Raw genomic sequence first — 18,514 nt, forward strand, 5'->3', positions numbered from 1 at the left:
AAAGCGCTGCCATTCGCTGCCGACCGGTTCAGGGGGAACCTCGTTTATCGCCTATAGAAAAATGACGATAAGCGTTACAGAAAATGGATGGATAGGCTAAAGTGAGCCTGAAACTTCTGGGCTAAAAAAAAAAAAAAAAGTCCCTGGTTCAGACAATAGACATAATTACAATAGCTACTGCAAGTGGCTACGTAACGACGAAGGTAGGTTAGTAAATTGATACGTCGGTAGGGAGACCAGGTAGACTCTGCGGCCATGTCCACTGGCCACAGCTGTCAAAGTAGAGTCAGACACTCGGTGGGAATCAAAGGTTAGCGTGGCTTTGGGCCACGCTGCGATTAGAAGGCGGCCGAGGCAGGTTACAAGCGCGCGAGTGCTTTGCAATTGTGTGACAGCGGGCAAGCAGATAATCCTGACAGGATAATGCCTTAAAGCGCCGCGCCGAGGCTAACGGCGAAGCTAGCCGGCTTGCTCGCGGGCAGACTGCACTGAGCTGCGAGACCAACTTCGCAAAAGTCAACACGGGACCCTCTGAGGGAGGGAAGAACTGTAATCTGATCATGTGATGAGTCATGCAAGGGATTAAAATGGTCAGAGAATTATGATGTTGTATTCTTCAACGCGCGCACGCTACGCTAAGCAAGTCATCGGAAAAGATGGAAAGAAAAACATGTCATGGTGGGTGGGTAGATTTTTTCACACCTCCCGATTGCGCGGGGTCACTGCCCCATTAAAATATCCACATTTATAAAAGGAAAAAAAAAAAAAAAGCAAGAGTCATGGCAGACGGTCAGACAGGAGGGAATTTATTTTTAGCATCATCAGCTTTTGGCAACCTGCTTTCCTGAACGTAACACGGTGTGCGGGAATGACAGCACGGACAACTTTGATGATCAGGAAATGGAATTATCATGAGACGACCGGCCCACGTGAGCTCGACATTCCAACGCACAAGTCGTATACGATGGAATGCACACACACACACACACACACACACACACGCACGCACAAAAAAAAATAGCACGGGCACACAACAGCAGCAGATGGCCAAGGGATTACCCGCTGACCCCCCTGCCACCGCGCAGGAAGCTTACTTCCTTGTTTATTTCATCCTGCTATGACCTCACTTCCTGGTGGTCATTTCCTGTTCGTACCTGTCACTTCCGAGTGGTCGTGTGCCACTTTATGGTGGTCTTTTCCTATTCTCACCTACCACTTCCTGTTCTTTTGGGGGGGGGGGGGTTGGTTGGTTTAGATTGTTTTGTAGCTGTAACCAAAAACATTTGGTTATTCTGTGAGAAATGCTGCGGTTTCAGACTGGCCCAAGAGGGAGCACCTGACTTAGTAGATGATAACACTGACATCTAAAGGGAACATAGGTACCCCAAAACGGACATTTTGAGTTGAATTCGATTTGTTCTCAAGGTCCCCCAGACCTGAGAAGCCAGAAGAAGAACGGGAGAACCAAGTGTGAAGATGCCGCTTTTCCGGTTTGTCAAGATGGAGTTTCTTTGTCCCCACAAGGAAACATTTGAGACGTTTATAGCGTGTTATCGGTGTCTATCGGACACTCAGAATGAAGATGTCCCATACATATTTTATTGATCCAACAGCAGACATAGCTGCAGTCGCAGTAGCCCAGAACGGACGAGTCCGGCCTTGGGCATCAATCACACAAAGCTGACAAACACGTGTCCAGAGATGACAAAGTGACAACAACAACAACAAAAACGCCGCCAACTCACCCTGGTGTTGGAGACAATTTCAACAACATGATAACCAGAGGTCAGATTTAATTGGATTTCATTGTATTTTTCACATAAGAAATCTTGGGACAGTGGAAAACGCTTACAAAAAAACTGAATGTACAGTACCTTCATGTTAGAAAACGACAACCAATCACCACCAGAATGCACATGAACATGTCTACCAATTCTCACTTCGATCAAAACAAACGCTGCGATATGTTTTTCTCATTAAGCAACATTAAGCTTGAGTGGGCACCTATGAAGAGGAAAATGTCCATAAAATCTCAAATATTAGTGCGATCGTTTTGATATTTGTGTGCACATATACTTTGAGGGTGATTGGTCAAAGTTTTCTGACATTAAACCACGTTCAGATTTCGTACATTAAGCGTTTTAGACTTTCCGGGAAGCTCTGACTAGTTCACATTAATTGTTAGCCCCTACATGCTAATTATGTTAGCAACAGTTTGTTAAAATATGGTATTGTGAATGAATGGTGTCCACGCGTCAATGAGAGCACACACTTATTTGTGAGAGTGTGTGTGTGTGGGGGGGGCAGCACAAACCTGTTTTATGTTCTATAAATACAGTTGAGTTGAGTTGAGTTGAGTCTGTCAGGGTGTGGTAGGGAAAAAACGCCAATCGGAAACTCGTCACATCACTAGCGCTTTTTCCTCAAGCTTTTTTTCTACTCTAACTGTACGTAGTACAGCCCTCAGTGGACAACACCATGACCAATACAATTAATTGTATACACAATGTACTTTTACCAAGCAGACGCTAAATGTGACGAGCACCAAAGCAAAAACTGTGGCTTACGGCTAGCATGAATGCGACCATTACAAACGGCACATTTCTACAGACGTGACCATTACGCGTCTCTCAGGAAAAGTGTGAGGAGTTTTACTTTATTTTAGTTTTCACCCCACAACGATGCTAATAAGCACAGCCAAAATTGAAAACGAGTGTAACAGAACCAGGACGCCGCCGAAACCATAACGATATCGACGAGGGTGAAAATGGCCAATCAGTCGGCACATTTGTAAGATAAGATAAGATAAGATAAGATATCCTTTATTCGTCCCACACTGGGGAAATTTACAGCATTTACAGGAAAGTATTGTCTATTACACAGCCGTCAAGTGCTGAAGTGCGATTACTTTGACTTGATTTTTTTAAAAATCCGGTCAACCTCTCCACACGACTGGCAAATGGAACAGGTGGACCACTCCGAGGACAATCGGAGTTTTAAACTTCACCCTTACAACAAGCAGCTTAGCCCTCCGTTATAACGATGACTTTAGCCGGCTGGACACGCTCACCTCTGACACACAGCAGCGACATCGTAGCGGGTTGTTTTGGGTGTCTTGAGGAGTTGCACACACTTGCTCCTTCAGTCAGTCACTTGTTGCACATCACCTCAGCCTCCACACACGTTCGAGTCCCGCCACTCAACGTGGACTGAAAATGGGACTAAAAAAGTCGACATTGTTGCCGCCTTCACGTCGCAGCGGCTCTCGGCTGTCGCGTGGATGACTGGCTTGTCTGTCACACTGTGATTGACGCGCGCGCACACGAGCAAACGATTAAAAGGGAGGATCAAATCCGACCAGCTGGGCGGTTCTTCTGTTGCATTCAAACAACGGCGTGAAGAGCTCGGAATTTGAATTTTTGATGTGTTTCGGCATTTGCATTGTTTTCTGTGAACTGGGGTGCGTTTATAAACATACCCACCATGGGAAATAATACTTACCTATGCTGCATATTTTTAAAATTGTATCAAACTCTTTTATTATTAACCCAGACGTTGTGTGATAAAAATTATCATGTAGAGTTTCATTGTATGTATATGTATATATGTATGCATACAAATATATATACATATATCTTTATGTGTGGATTCTCCGCGTTAACTCTCATGGTAATCTGCAACGGTTGCTTACAGATTTTTGTGTGCGTGCGTTTTTCTTTTTTTTTCAGAAAAAATAAATAAAAATGACCAAGGCAATGGCGCGATTACACTGGCAGTATATAATCATATTACGCTGCCTTCTCAGTGAGCCAACACGTGGATTTAAATCACTCCTCTTGTTTACGTTGCATTTATTTTCGTATAACTCCATCTAGTGGCAAATAACGTGAAGTGACAATCACAGTCCTTTAACAATTGTGTTTCCTACATTCATTGCATTTTACACATTTCTACACTAATCAGCAATTTGCTTCGCCTTTTTTTAATTTACTTTTTCATGTTGTTGGTATGTCTGAAATAGACCCACTCGTGACGTCAGGGATAAACGACGACATGGGCGAACACATCACACCAGAACATTCTGGAAACCGTCGTTTTTTATATTGAAACGTGTATGTTTTAAGTAACTCCTTTCACGCCAGGTTGTTATTATTATTAGGCACAATGACAATAAAAGCAATCTATTTCAAGGCTACAAGTGAATGTCATGATGCGGGTTTGATAAACCGGTCGCATCCTGGCGCATGCGCAATGTGTTTTGTCCGCCAAATCGACAAGAAGCATCTCTGTCGACGTAGTCCGGCGGGCAGCCGCACATGCACGCGCGTGTACACCCAGTCCAGTGACTCCTTCGCTCCACCGACGACCATCCGTGACAAGGTGAGTGTTTTTCATTTTTATTTCTTGATGTCGACATCGTCGAGGGTAAAAAGGGTTAGAAGCGAAGTACCGTTCGAGGCGGCTCGGCCCGGCAGGCTTGTGGACTCAATCGAACCGCACCGACGACGCCTCTCTCAGCCTCCTCCCCAAACATCCTTTTCTCCACATTCCTCCATCTTCTCGTCTGGTTTTATACGACAACCTTTGTCGTCGTGGAAGACGTCGGTTTGTATTTTGTTTGAAAAGAGAGCAGAGTTCGGTTCTGTGGTGGCGTACATATTGTGGGTATTTTTTATCGCATTGAAACAAAGGAACGTTTGTGCCAATACTACCAGGAACGTGATTTGTTACGCTTTGTTGTCAACAGCTTATGAGACGTAAACACACCGTTATCGGTTTATATTCGATTACGGTGTTCGATTAATAACCCACCAGAGGGCCAAGACTCAATTTGATCACATATTGATCTCTACATAACAGAAACAAACCTTCTGCCAAGTTTCTTTGAACCAGTAAATAGTGCTTCCGCTGTCATCCTGGAAAATAAAAGCTAATAAGGTTTCGGACGCATATTACCGATCATCTCATAACGATTACTGTATTTAGATGAACGAAAGTACCATTTCGTTCTCGATCAAATTAGCTTCGATTTAACAAGCTTCGAATGAGCTCCGAGTGTTAGGATAGTTTCCTTGTTTTCTTTTATTTTGAAATCAAGACGGACGTGCCACTCACATGCGTCTCAAGTCAATCTTGTGGACGTTCCTTGTGGTCCAGGAATATTGTCTATTGTCGATGTAGGTTAATCCCTGCTGATGTGTCTACCTGGATTCTTGAGCAGCAGCGTTACGTCACTTCCACGTTACGTAAGGTCAACATTGACTACGACAACTAGTTGAGCAATGCGACTAGTGTACATAGGAAACTAGTTGTAGATTTGATCATTTGGTGTGTAGCCTGTATGCTTTGTAGTTGATGGTTGCGCTAAGTTGCCAAGAATGACCAATGCAACTAGTTGAGGATAGTAACCGGCCTGAAGAGAATGTTACCAGTGTGACTCATCGATAAGTGAAACCTTATTAAAGACGTGCAACTATTTGTCGTCAAGTGTGACTTGCTAACAAGTTCCATTTGTTTGACTAGTTTTCAGCAAATGTGACCAGTGGAGTAGTGTGACTAGTTTTTGCCGGGTATAACCAGTTGATGGGCGCGACTCATGCCCAAATCGCTCGATGACGACTTGGTAACTAACGTGTGACTAGTTGAAAAGTGCAACTAGGTGACGTGTCATCTGTGAATCTCTTCCAAGTGGTCCGCGTCTGTCTTGCAGACGGTGTCAAGATGCGTTTAGTGGCTGCTCGCCTCTTGAAGTATTTCTTTCTCCTTGTGTTACATAACGGCGGCCTGCACTGGGCGGATGTGCATACTTTCAATTTTGCGTGTGTGTTGATGTCACTCACGAAGGCCTGTTGTATGTCCATGAATAGTTTCCTACAGCTGCAGAGTGTCTCCCCCATGGGCTCATTGTCCACGAGACAGGATCATGTTAACCCGGGGGTGCTAGCCCATGGCAGCTCGTGACGACGGCGCTCCCCTCTTATGTAAGCAACGTTAAGATAATCGACTTGAGGGCACATATTCAGGTTTGGGAACAAAACCCAAGAAGGCATTTGGGAAATCTTTAGCTTGTTGCGTGTGTTGCTAGTCGACGCTAAGAGTAGCTAATGGGCAGTTGTGATGGGTTGGCTTGAGAGACTGCTTAATAAATAGACTAGTTGGCAACAAGACGAGTAGGGCGGAGTGCAGCTCGTGACTCGCAGGGCGTTTCTAAGTGCAAGTCAAGGTGGAGTTAACGCAGCGATGGCCAACGTTAGCTCGCTACGTTCTGTCTTTTGGCACTTGGCCTGGCGTCTTTTTAGCATCTTGTTGCTCTGCCTTGGTTGCACGTCAACTGGGACTTCTAATCATGGAATCCCTCTCTGGGGTGGTGGGCGGTGGGTGGGGTGGACTTGGCCCGCGTCTCCCACTCTGCTCCTTTTTCCTGGAAGTACATCCGCAGTGATGTAAGAGAGATTGTCCTCTCGCCAAAACAGACCCCGCCAACATACTAATCAGACATCGCTAATTGTCTTGGCGAGAAGGCTGGATTCGCTTCTTTTTGAGTGCGTTTAGTTTATCCCGACAAGTATTTGGCACTTGCGGCTGGACTGGCAAATTGATAGACTAGTCATCTCGTCAGATTAGTTGACGAGAGTAGCTAGTTGCCCTCAAGCCTACATGACTATTGTGTCACTTCTAACTGAATGACGCGGGCGACTAGTCGACCCATGCGACAACTTGACCCGTGTGGCTGATTGACAAAGTCAATACTTGACGAGATACTACTCCATTAACACATTTACTAGTTGACCCATGCAACTAGTTGGTGTGCGTATAACTACTGTAAATTGAGGGAGGTGACTAGTTGACACGTGCAACCATTTGACCCATGTGATTGGCTGACCTGTGTGAGCAGATCACCCGTGTGACTAGTTGGCAGTTAATCGTTGACTAGCGATAGTAGTTGATGGATGCCAAGAGTGAACCGGCAAGACGGGTAGATAGTCGCATCGGGCTCATTTGTGCCAATGAGTACAGTTTGTTGATCTGTGCAACTAGTCGATGCGTGAGGCACCATACGAAGTAAAAATGTCCAACTAGTGACGCGTCGTCTCGGTTTGTGTCTCCAGATGTGGCTCCCCGTCTCTGATTTCGCGTCTCACTCCGAGCGTGCCCTCAAGCCCCCCGGCATCTCCTTCCAAGTCGCCGGCGACGCTCCGGAGCTCCATCCGGCGTGCCGCCGGTGAGCCCGAGCGGCAACGTCGCCCTCCCGAGCACGCTCGGCTCAGTCCCAACCGGCGCTCCTTCCCCGCCATGGACGGACACCCCAAGCTGTCCGGCGAGACCCTGATTGTGCACCACATCCCCCTGGTGCACTGCCAGGTGTCGGGACGGCGGCAGGGGCTCTGCGGCGTTGGGGGGGGCAACCCGTTTAGCCCCCCGGAGAACTTGGGCCTGAGTCGCACCACCTCGCTCCCGGAGAGGGACATCCTCCAGAGGGAGGGGCTGCTCTACAGCAGCCTGGTGCAGAGCCGCGCCCGCGACGGGGGTCCCCGGAGGAAGGGCGGCGGTGGCGGCAGCACGGCCAGCGACGACTCCTCTTTCGCCTCCAGCATCTCCGACGAGCAACCGATGGCGGCTCACACGTTGCCCCGAGTCAAAACCAGGAGCCGCCACCCTCTACGTCGGAACCCGTTTCTGATCAAGACCGACGACGACGACGACGAGTACGAGGACGACGAGTACGACGACGACCTGAGCGGATACCGCGAGGACTCCTCCTTCCACCTCCACGGCCGCACCGACGGCGCCGCGCCGCCCTTGCGCCCGCGCGACCTCGATCGGAACCGCGCGACCCGAGATCCGGACCCGCCGCGGCGGCTCGGCAGCGGCGGCTCCAACATGTCGGTGGACGGCGGCGAGCACGATTGGGAGGACGACGAAGACGGAGATCACCCCATGCCGTGCGGGCGGGGCGGCGAGACGGGCCGCGACTCCTCCGGCTTCTCGACGCGGCCCTGCTCCTGCTGCGCCCCGACCCGGAGCCTGTGCCGGGACCTGCCCCGGGACCTCCCCGACGCCTTCCCCGAGTGCCCGCGGGGCTACAGCAGCGACTCGTCGTGCAACAGTTCGGACGGCGTGCTGGTCAACTTCAGCGCCATTTACGACAAGATGAACGACGGCGTCCCCGAGAAGGCGGGCAATCTGAACGGCCCCGCCGAGCGGCCCCCGCCGGATGACCGACAGGACCCAACGAGCGGCGCCTTCTACTTGGACCTCCTCACGTCGCCGGCCGAGCCTCCGCCGTCCGCCTTCTCCGCTTGCTCCTGCTCGGCCGAGCACCGGGCCGGCCCGCAGCTGGACGCCAACTGCAACTCTTACTGCGCGCCGCCCTGCGGGTCGGCGGGGGGGGCCGTCTCTTGCCTGCAGAGTCAAGCCCGCCTGGTGGTGGCCACTCAGAATTACTACAAGCTGGTCACCTGCGACCTGTGGTCTCAGTCCTCGCCCAGCCCCGCCGGCTCGTCGGTCCACAGCGGCTCCGAGGAGCAGAGCGGGGCGAGCCCCCCCAGCCCCACGCGGCCCAGCGAGTACTTCCTGTTCCGGCAGAGGGACAACCAGGAAGTGGAAGATGAAGAGGAGGACGAAAAGACCGTGACGGTGGGTGCGCCATTTGATTTGGACAATTTCATTTAGTGCTATTCAAACAATTTTCAAATTTTATTTTCAAAGTATGGAGACATATATTTTGTTGGACTAAAGCATATTTTAATTTGTCTTTTCAGTTCATTAATTGCTTTATTTTTGATTTAGAAAATATTCTAAAGTCGTTTTTTTAATGAAACCAAAGCCATTTTTGCTTATTCATTCTCGAGTTTTTCTCTCCTTTTAATTTTTATTTCATTTGTATCTTTTGAGTTTGATTTGTTTCACTTCTGTAAGTTGATGCTGATTTTTGTTTTCCTTTTTTAATTCCAATTGTGATTTTTTTTTTTTTGTTTGATATCGAGTATTGTTTAAAAATAATGTCAACCTGCCCACTCGATGAGCCAATCTGCATTAGCATGCTAGGCTAATCGAGTGGTCAAGACATGTTTGTTGTTTTTGATGAATAATAATCTGCCTCTACTACTTTATTAGAAAAAAAAATCTTGCTAGATATCTTAATTTTCTACTTCCTGACTCATACTTTGTTTATATTAATAATAATAATATTACATGTGGGCGGCCCGGTAGCCAAGTGGTTAGCACGTCGGCTTCACAGTGCAGAGGTACCGGGTTCGATTCCAGCTCCGGCCTCACTGTGTGGAGTTTGCATGTTCTCCCCGGGCCTCCGTGGGTTTTCTCCGGGTGCTCCGGTTTCCTCCCACATTCCAAAAACATGCATGGCAGGCTGATTGGACGCTCTAAATTGTCCTCAGGTGTGAGTGTGGGTGTGGATGGCTGTTCGTCTCTGTGTGCCCTGCGATTGGCTGGCAACCGATTCAGGGTGTCCCCCGCCTACTGCCCGGAGACGGCTGGGATAGGCTCCAGCACCCCCCGCGACCCTAGTGAGGATCAAGCGGTTAAGAAGATGAATGAATGAATGAATGAATGAATGAATGTTATTTCTAAGCACCTTTCAAGACACCCAAGGACACTTTACAATCAGGAACCAAAACAATAAAACACAGAACGGGTTGCGCCAGTGTTCGCGCAACCCCGAAAGTTTGTGTTGTTATCTCCAAATTGGGCAACTAAAAGGGGGGTGCAGGGGGGGGGGGACAGACGGAGTGCAACGTGCCGATAGGTGGACAGGGAATGTCCCTAATTGCATTTCACGCTCTTCTTGCAGCCGCCCGGAAACATCCGCACGAAAGATGATGATGATGAGGATGCTGAGGATGAAGAGGAGGAGGCGCTGGAGGAGCCAGACGCTCCCCCCGTCCTGCTCCAAGGCCAAGTGTACGTCAACGCCTCGCCCCCGCCGATCGAGCGGGACGCCCCGGAGGCCCCCGCCCCCGGCCGTCCGCGCTCTCGCAGCTACGACCGCCACCTGGACAAGTCGCCGGCGCGGCGCCTGGGCTCTCTGGAGCGCATGCTGAGCTGCCCGGTGCGCCTCAGCGAAGGGGGCGGAGCCCTGGCCCCTCCGCCGCCGCCGCCCCCGCCCCGCGTCACCTCCTTCGCCGAGATTGCCCGCAGCAAGCGGCGGCACGGCGGCTCGCCGTCCCTCAAGGCGGATCCCTTTTCCTCCACCGAGTTCTCGCCCGGGCGGGAGGGTGCGGTGGCCGGGGCCCCCCATGCGGCCTGTTGCGCCCGAGACGCCGCCAGTGAGGCCAACGCTGAAGGTTTGTCCTTTGTGATTTCTGCCTTCCTTTTTTTCCTCTCTTCCCTTTCCTTCCCTCCTTCTTGCCTTTCTTTCTGCTTTTTTTCTTCCTTCCTTCATGTCTTCCTTTCCCCCTTTTTGTTCATCCTCACTGCCTTTTTTCCTTCATTCCATTTTTTTCGTAATTCCTTCCTTCCCTCCTTCTTGACATTCTTCCTTCTGTCTTTCCTTCCCGCTGATTTTAATTCATTCCTTCCTTCCTTCCTTCCTTCCTTCCTGTCACTTTTCCTCTTCTTTCCTTACTGCCTGCCGTCTTGGACTAATTCTTTGGTCCCCGCTTTCCCCCCCTCCTTTTCTTTCCCATCTTCTCTCCGTCCTTCTTTCCTTCCACCCTTCCTTCCGTTTCCTCCTTCATCCCTTCAATCCTCACTTCCTGGCTTTATTCCTGACATTCTTAGTTCCGTCTTTTATTTCCTCCCCTCCTTCCTGTCCTTTTTTTATCCCCCCTTCCCTTCTCTTGCTCTCTTCCACCATTGCCACGATATCTCAACGTCGCCCCCATGTGGCAGCCAATCGCGCTGCACCCGTCTCCAGTGATAGCGGGTCGGCCTTTAGACTTGACAAACAAGTTGCGCAACGCCGCGAGGCGTCTCGCACACACACGCGTACGCACTTGTTGTGTATCGAGAGAAGAAATTCTTCCGATGTTGGAACCTCAGGTCTGTTTGTTTTTTGTGTCCGTGGGGTTTTCCGTGCATGCGTGTTCGATGTCTGAGAAGTTTCATGACTTGTAATTTGTAATTTGATTGACATGTGGCAGAGCGAAACTAAGCGACGCTAACGAGCGTGTCCTCGTGTTCGCTCCAGACTGTCAAGTGTTGACATTGCTTTCATGCTGCTGATTTCGAATGCCGACCGTTTCACTTTTAGGATTTTTTTTTTTTTAAATCTGATCTCCCCGCTTTCCCGCCTCGAACGCTTTCTGGTCATCACGTGCGGCCAGCGAACCGACCGTTTGTGCTCCCTTTGATGCAGGCGGCCCCTCGAGCTGCTCTGACGTCCCTCCGGCCGTGATGCGCTACAGCAAAGAGCGGCGCCCCACCTCCCTCCCCATCCAGCCCTTCACCTTCCACCACCAGCTGGCCTCCAAGCCCCCCCAGCCCAAGCCTCCGCAGCCCCTGCTGACCGGCTACGTGCCCGGCATGCGGGTCGGCTCCGGCTCCGGCTCCGGCTCCGGCTCCGGCGGCGCTGACGATGACGAGGACGCCGCTGAGAACGAGCAGCATCGGGGGGGCCTAACCAGATGCGCAGCTCCCCCCGGGCCCGTCCGGCCGTCGCCCCTCGGGAGTTACTCGCCGCCGCGCCTTCAGGAGGGAGCCGCCAGCTCCGGGACCTGCTCCACGTGCAGTCCGACTCCGCCCCCCGAGCTCTCCCGCCGCCCGCACAGGGGGCCGCCGCCCCGCACCCCTCCCCCCGCCGGCCTGGCCGCCAAGAGGGGAGCGGTGCCCCCCACCCTGCCGCCCATGCACCGGGACACTCTCAGCCCCCTGGGCTGCCCGGAGGCCGAGAGCGTCGCGGATGGAAGCAAAGCTGTCCGGATGCACAACGGTAGCGGAACATCTTCCCTGTCATCTTTTGGCAGATCTCATCCGTCGTCCTTCTTCTCACCGTTTGTCTTTTTTCTTCTTCTTCCTCTTCCCCCCCCCCGGCCACCTTTTTTTCCCTCCTTGAACACCCCCGCAGCACACCGCCTTTCCCCCCAGGCATTGAAGTGGCGAGAATACCGACGTCAGAACCCTCTCGGCGGCGAGAGAGCGCCTAGCGTCTCCTCCTCGGATTGGCGGCGTCCTCCCCGACGCAACGTCTTCAATTTCCCTCCCCGCGGCCAGCCGACGGGACGCCATCATGGTGCGGGGGGCGGGGGGGGGGGCTCATGTGACCACCTGCCTTCCTGTTTGGGTGTGTAAAATTTTTTTTTTTTTTTTTTGGGTGTGTTCAGTCAAGCAGCCGCCGCAAAGTTACGGCGACTTCCTGCCGGATTACTTCTCTGTGAGCGAGAGGCCGCCGGAGGAGTTTTGCCTTTCGCCGGACGCCTCCGCTGCTTCGTCCTTCTCGTCCCAGTTGCAGATCTCCGTCGATATGACGCACAAGAGAGGTGAGATTTCACAACGCAGGATTGCTATGGAGGGAAAAAACAAACACCCAAATGGGCTCCTAGCGACCAGAGTGAAGCTCTGCTACATCCCAGCATGCTTTGCAGTGCTCTCTGTAAGTCCTCCATTTTTTTTTTTACTTTGATTTGTTGTGTCGATGCCTTTCGGCAGGTTTGGTGAAGGCGGTCAACACGGCCGTCGACCTGATCGTGGCTCACTTTGGCACAAGTCGAGACCCCGACGTCAAAGTAAGATCACACCGCAGCGTTCCCGACGTCCCTCCGCCTGCGCTCACCTTTTGTTTTTTTCGCCGTGGACCAGGCCAAGCTCGGCAACAGCTGGGTGAGCCCCAACGTGGGTCACCTGATCCTCAAGTACTTGTGCCCGGCGCTGCGCGAGGTGCTGCAGGACGGCCTCAAGGCCTACGTGCTGGACCTGATCATCGGCCAGCGCCGCTGTCATCCCTGGAGCCTGGCGGAGGCCTCGGCGCAGCTGGGTAAGGACCGGCGCGGGGGCCCTCCCCTTCGCTTGCCGCCCCCCCCCTAAACCGAGCGCCGGTGTGGTTTTTTTTTTTTGTCCCTCAGGCCCGTCCACGCGCGTCCTCCACAAACTGCTGAGGAAGGTGAGCCAGTTCTCGGAGCTGACGAGCCACAGCATGAGACTCAACGCCTTCATCTTCGGCCTTCTCAAGTCAGCCGTCCTCCTTTTTCCCGTTTTGTCGACGCACGTTTTGTGCCCGGCGTTCATCTGGCCTCTCTTCTTCTTTTTCCAGCATCAAGTCGTTGGAGTTTTGGCTCAACCACCTCCTGAGCCACGAAGGTAAGTTGACCGAGAAAGAAGGACGAGCGGAAAAGAGAAGAAAAGAAACACAAGCTAATTGCTAATTGCTAGCCATGGCTAGCAAAGAGAAGAAAAGAAACACAAGCTAATTGCTAATTGCTAGCCATGGCTAGCAAAGAGAAGAAAAGAAACACAAGCTAATTGCTAATTGCTAGCCATGGCTAGCAAAGAGAAGAAAAGAAACACCAGCTAATTGCTAATTGCTAGCCATGGCTAGCAAAGAGAAGAAAAACACAAGCTAATTGCTAATTGCTAGCCATGGCTAGCAAAGAGAAGAAAAACACAAGCTAATTGCTAATTGCTAACCATGGCTAGCAAAGAGAAGAAAAACACAAGCTAATTGCTAATTGCTAGCCGTGGCTAGCAAAGAGAAGAAAAGAAACACAAGCTAATTGCTAATTGCTAGCCGTGGCTAGCCCGATGATGCAATGCAGTCGCTTCTTCGTTCCCAACGCCGTTGGTCTGATTCCGAAATCCGCCGGCCGTTGCAGACATCATCGGCGCCCACTACAACGCCTGGGGCCTGGTCCCGCTGGCCCAGGGTGCGTGTCGGCATCTGTTCAGCGAGCTCCTCCTGTTGCTGCAGCCCCTCTCGCTCCTCCCGTTTGACCTGGACCTCCTGTTCGAACCCCGACTCTTGGCCACGGGGCTGGAGCAGCAGAGGCGACGTAAGGAGCTGCTCTCCTCGGCGGGACAGTCCGGCGCCCGCTCCACCCTGCAGCTGATGCGGGGCTGGGGCGCCGCCGTCGGCGACATGGTCAGCGGGAAGGAGAGGGCGGCGCCCAGGCAAGGCGGCGCCTGGCCCGGGACGGAAGCCCCCAGATGGGAAAGTGCCCCGATGGGGGGCGATAACGGGTCCGAGGACCGAGGCGCAGGTGGCCAGAGGATGAAGGGGGTAGGGCGAGAAAGCGAGGAAACGGATGTCGGGAACGACCCCGCAGCGACGGACGCGGGGCGGCAGCGTCAAGACCGCCAGGCCGGATGGTGGTACCAGCTCATGCGGTCCTCCCAAGTCTACATCGACCGGTCCGCGCAGGGTTCCAAGTTTGCCAGGACGGACAAGCGCAGGACGTCGGCGGAGCGCCGCCCCTGCCGCCCGCCGCCCGCCCGGGAGGGCGTGGTGGAGGGCGCCGAGTCCGGATCCGCGGGGCCGCCCTCCTGGATGGGTAGCCCGCCCGAGTCCATCCTCAACCAGGAGGCGATAGCGGGCGGCGGACCGGCCGCCGAAGTCCGGCTGGAGAGCGCCACCCGGGACCGGGGGCTGCGCTGGGGGCGGCTCTTTGGAGCCGGCGTCGGCTCTCCCGCCAAGACGGACGGCGGGGAAGCTCACAAGAGCAGGTACCTTCAAAATGAACCCAAATACGCCACCCAAGCTAATCGCTCTCCTTTAACGATGAAGCCTTGGCACAGGCGGACTTTCATTCCAACAAAAAGCAACGTCTTTGTATTTTCCAGGCTGCCGTCGGGCTGGCTTGGCCTGGACTCATCAGTTTTGGGCCTCATGGCCCAGACCGTCGGTGCCGGAGGTGGGCAAAAGGAAGAGTCCGTGGCTGCCGACGACCCAACTGGGGCAGTCTCGCCCAACGACACCCGACCCAGTGAGACGAGACTCTCGACATGGTATGAACATCTTCAAAATCCAAAACTCCCGACATGCTGCCCCCCACCCCCCCCCCAAAAAAAAAACATTACATCAGAGACCGAGACCTAAAACCCACCCCTAATGCCCTCCGCTCCTGAGTCGGTGTCACTTTTTGGGGGTGGCGGGGGAAATACTTCATTTTTGTTTAGTTTTCCCATTCGTATTGGTTTTAGTTTTAGCTTTTTATTAAATGTGTCTAGTGCAATATTAAAACCCAAAACAAACAAAACAAGTGGTTCTTTTCCCTCCCTCAGCGAAGTGCGAGCGCTGTGCCACCACATCGCCACGGAGGCGGGCCAGCTCAGCTTCAACAAGGGCGACGTCCTGCGAGTGCTGAGCAAGGCCGATCCCGACTGGTTGCTCTGTTCTGTCGGCGCCGCTCGGGGCCTGGTGCCCATCGTCTACGTCTCCCTCTGCGGCACGGGAGAGAGCCGGGCCGGCGGCGGCGGCCAAGATGGGGCCGGCCGGGGCGTCGGCTCGAATGATAGCTGCGGCGCTGCTGGGAGTTCCAGCGGCGGTTATGAATGTTGATCTCGGAAGTCCCTCCAGAGGAAATAAGAAGCGGTCTCCATTGACACACGTGAGCATGCAAACATCCGTAACCCAAAGACACCCGCACACCAACTGGACCCGTCATCGTGCCCACCAATATTATTATTATTATTATTATTAATATGGTGAATACAAATACATCAGGTAGTTACTTCCGTGTGTTTGTGAAAGTGGGATGGGCCATCATGTGATGTCACAGACTGAGGCTGCTATACTCCGATTCTCCACTAGAGGACAGCAAAGGAATGGGCATCAAATGTGCGGTTGTCAATTAATCGTGTCTTCAATCATAAAAGTCAAATGAATATGAATGCTCATGGCTCCATCAAGGGAACGTAGTACTTCCTGTCACGTCACTGGAGTTAGCCCAAGTAGCTTAGCATGCTACGCTAAAACCATCCTGTGGCGGGCTGCGGCGGTAGTTGCTTGCTGACGATTCCTCGAGTGTTTGAATGTGTTTTGATTTGTTTTTGTCAGCGATAGTTAGCATACAGGCTAATAAAGGTTAGCGCTTTGGTGACAAAGTGCTCCGGAGGAACAGCTAACATCAAAATGATGCAGAGGAAAGTTCATAGTATGTTAGCAACATTAGCTTACCTGTTTGTGTTTACACTTGACTGAAGGAGCCGACGTTTGAAAATTAAGAACGTAAACAAAATGGGATGCATCAGCCATCATGAACGAGGGTATTTGTACGCCTGTAAAATGCTGGCACGTTACCATGAAACATTGCGCAGTTGAGCGTTTCACCTAGGATCAGATCATTTATGTATCAACGTTAGATTTTCTCCTGGATTTCCACCTCTCGGCTCCCAACCGGTTGTCACAGGAACGTCTCAAATTCATTTTTAGCAAGCTAGCATCCAAGAAAAACAGAAGGGAATTTTGCACTGTTTGGACACTTTATCGAGAAGGTTAGCTTATTTGCTTGCTTTTCTTGTACAGTTGAAGCTATTTAATAATGCCACCGGTATTCAAGTGTAAATATGTTATTATCCAGGAAGCGTAAGAAGGCGACACTCGTCGGTGATTGGTCGCTCTGTCTTGGCCCCGCCTACCCTGCCTGTAAATACTGTATCTTCATCATCTTCTTGTGTATGTATAATGCTAATCGGCTAATGTGGCTAACTAAAGTGTGACCACGTGACAGTGTGACTCCTGCGTGTATGTCGGGGTATGTTTTGGTGGTAAAGTTGGACATTTTGTACAGAAAAACATCTTCAATACCACCTTTGACCTTGCAGTTAGAACAAAATGGCACCACTTTTTTGGGAGCCTGTTACAAAAATTGGATCAGATCCTCAGCCAATGTTGTGAGATCATTTTGATTTCTTTTCTTAATATTTTCAGACAGAAAAAGTCAGGTATTGCGGCAGGAATGCCAGAATGATAATGTGGCATTATCATTCATCTCAATTAAAACCGTCATTCAATACTCAATTTCAAAGTTAATCAAATCACTTCAACAAAGCATGAGTTCTATTCAACAATTTTTCATGGAAAATGATGTGTAAATGTCATTACAAGTTCAATTACTGTAAATGTCATTCAACAAATCTATAAAATAAAGAATTCAATCCAATAAAGTCCCAATTAATGTTCTTAAATGAACAAGGCAAATATTAACATCTCAATTATATAATGGATTAAAATAATGTTATTAAACGAATACCAAATGTATTTTTAAAAAATACGATTAAATAACATGATCATTTAAATACAAAAATGTCATGTTGGAATACACCAATGCAGTAAAAAAAAATGTCATGAAATATTGTACTGTCATAAAACAAATTCAAACAGTAACAAAATGTGAATCCATGAAAATATCATGACGTAAAAAATATACTGTCATTGATTAAGACCAAAAAAAATCATTGAAATTGTATCAAAAATACATTCAATTCATTAAAAAGTTCTGTTACACATCAAATGATTTCTGACTATCGGTTCGATAATTTGTGCATTGTATAATTTGCAGTGTAATGAATTAACACGCAAGTGGCATTTGAATGATTTCTGGTTCCGGTTGGCCTCGCACCGCGGCTTTAAATCAATAAAAACTGGGAGAACGGACTCGAGTTGTCCCTAATAAATTGGCCTGTGCAGCAGCAGCAGAAGAAGAAGAAGAAGAAGAGGAGGAGGATGAGGATGAGGGAGAAGCCGACGAAGTCGTTTGGCGTCATGACTGCACCTTGTGACCCAAAAGGAGATGGCGCAGGCCCTTAAATGGCCGTTGACGCCAACTTTCACTTCTTTTCACTTTCCTTCCCACTCGACCAGCCCTTCGGGGCAAGTTGCTGCCATGTCATGTTTCCACGACTGCACCCGCTGCCCCGCTTCCACATCCCGCATGGGGGCGGTGGAATTTCCATCCCACCCGCCATCTTGCATGTGAAGGATGACAGACAGCCTGTGACGTGGGCCAGCCAAATCGTGGAAACGCAACATCGAGAGGGAACACCTCTTCATTTTTGGTCCAAATGTTCGGGAGGGGGGAGGGGGGGGTGTAAATGAACCATTGAGAACCACGGCGGAGTGGTTTAAATCAAGGCTGAGTTGCAATTTGAACGTCCGGGGTTCACCATTTCAGCACTCCGCACGTTTTCTGAATCTCATTGGTCATGCGTCGCGTAATGACGTCACTGGCAGTCAAAACCGATTGGAGCGGTTCAAACCGAGACGCATCCCGTCCAAAACCGATGCGATGAAACCCCCTCCCGAACGTGGCCACGGTGCTTCGTCAATGCCCAACCTACATGAAAAAATATATACTATGAAAAAATATATACAACTGGATATTTTAATCGTCATTTTAATCATTAACCTCGTGGGGGATTGTGCTTAGGCTTCCCAGGTAACCTTTCACACATGCGCAGTAGATGGCAATACAAAGTACGGGAAGTCAATGTGTCCAAACAACATACAAATCTATGATGGTTAATAAACCACAGTCCCCAAACGTTATTTAAATAATCTCAGCAGCATAAGGAGTGACAGGTGACGACGCACTTCAAAGTCAAATACAGTAGCATATTTTTTTTT

General features: G+C 50.7%; 2 protein-coding genes across 8 annotated transcripts in view; one reads left to right on the forward strand and one right to left on the reverse strand.

Moving 5' to 3' along the window:
* The window catches only part of LOC127602624 (protein unc-13 homolog B-like), a 58,307-nt gene extending 54,996 nt beyond the window's left edge, over nucleotides 1–3,311 (reverse strand). For 4 of the 5 annotated variants that reach the window (XM_052068874.1, XM_052068878.1, XM_052068875.1 and 1 more), the window contains exon 1: nucleotides 3,071–3,307. In XM_052068874.1, the coding sequence (XP_051924834.1) occupies nucleotides 3,071–3,092 (22 nt within the window). In that variant the 5' untranslated portion in view covers nucleotides 3,093–3,307. Of the gene's footprint in view, nucleotides 1–3,070 lie in introns of all 5 variants that reach the window. The other variant, XM_052068877.1, reaches the window with a different exon arrangement.
* Nucleotides 3,312–4,252: 941 nt separating this feature from the next.
* Nucleotides 4,253–16,616, forward strand: rusc2 (RUN and SH3 domain containing 2). Of its 3 annotated transcripts, XM_052068885.1 has the most exons (14): nucleotides 4,256–4,380; nucleotides 5,868–5,981; nucleotides 7,110–8,637; nucleotides 9,812–10,304; nucleotides 11,318–11,890; nucleotides 12,026–12,190; nucleotides 12,282–12,437; nucleotides 12,607–12,683; nucleotides 12,757–12,931; nucleotides 13,020–13,125; nucleotides 13,208–13,254; nucleotides 13,767–14,613; nucleotides 14,731–14,895; nucleotides 15,172–16,616. In XM_052068885.1, exons 3-14 carry the CDS (start codon nucleotides 7,294–7,296, stop codon nucleotides 15,446–15,448), a joined length of 4,425 nt encoding a protein of 1,474 aa, XP_051924845.1. In that variant the 5' UTR covers nucleotides 4,256–4,380; nucleotides 5,868–5,981; nucleotides 7,110–7,293; the 3' UTR covers nucleotides 15,449–16,616. The 3 variants fall into 3 exon arrangements, with proteins under 3 accessions (XP_051924846.1, XP_051924845.1, XP_051924847.1); XM_052068886.1 differs by lacking the exon at nucleotides 5,868–5,981 and having other exon boundaries at nucleotides 4,253–4,380; XM_052068887.1 differs by lacking the exon at nucleotides 12,026–12,190.
* The last annotated feature ends 1,898 nt before the right edge of the window (nucleotides 16,617–18,514 follow it).

This window comes from Hippocampus zosterae, chromosome 6 (genome assembly GCF_025434085.1).
Source record: "Hippocampus zosterae strain Florida chromosome 6, ASM2543408v3, whole genome shotgun sequence".
NCBI classification, from domain to species: Eukaryota; Metazoa; Chordata; class Actinopteri; order Syngnathiformes; family Syngnathidae; genus Hippocampus; species Hippocampus zosterae.

Bases quoted from the DNA above. Each gene is read 5' to 3' on its own strand.
- rusc2 (XM_052068886.1), top strand. From the start codon at position 7,294: ATGGACGGACACCCCAAGCTGTCCGGCGAGACCCTGATTGTGCACCAC. The intron at 8,638-9,811 runs GTGGGTGCGCCA...CTCTTCTTGCAG, and splicing joins AGGACGAAAAGACCGTGACG to CCGCCCGGAAACATCCGCAC. The intron at 14,896-15,171 runs GTATGAACATCT...TCCCTCCCTCAG, and splicing joins GAGACGAGACTCTCGACATG to CGAAGTGCGAGCGCTGTGCC.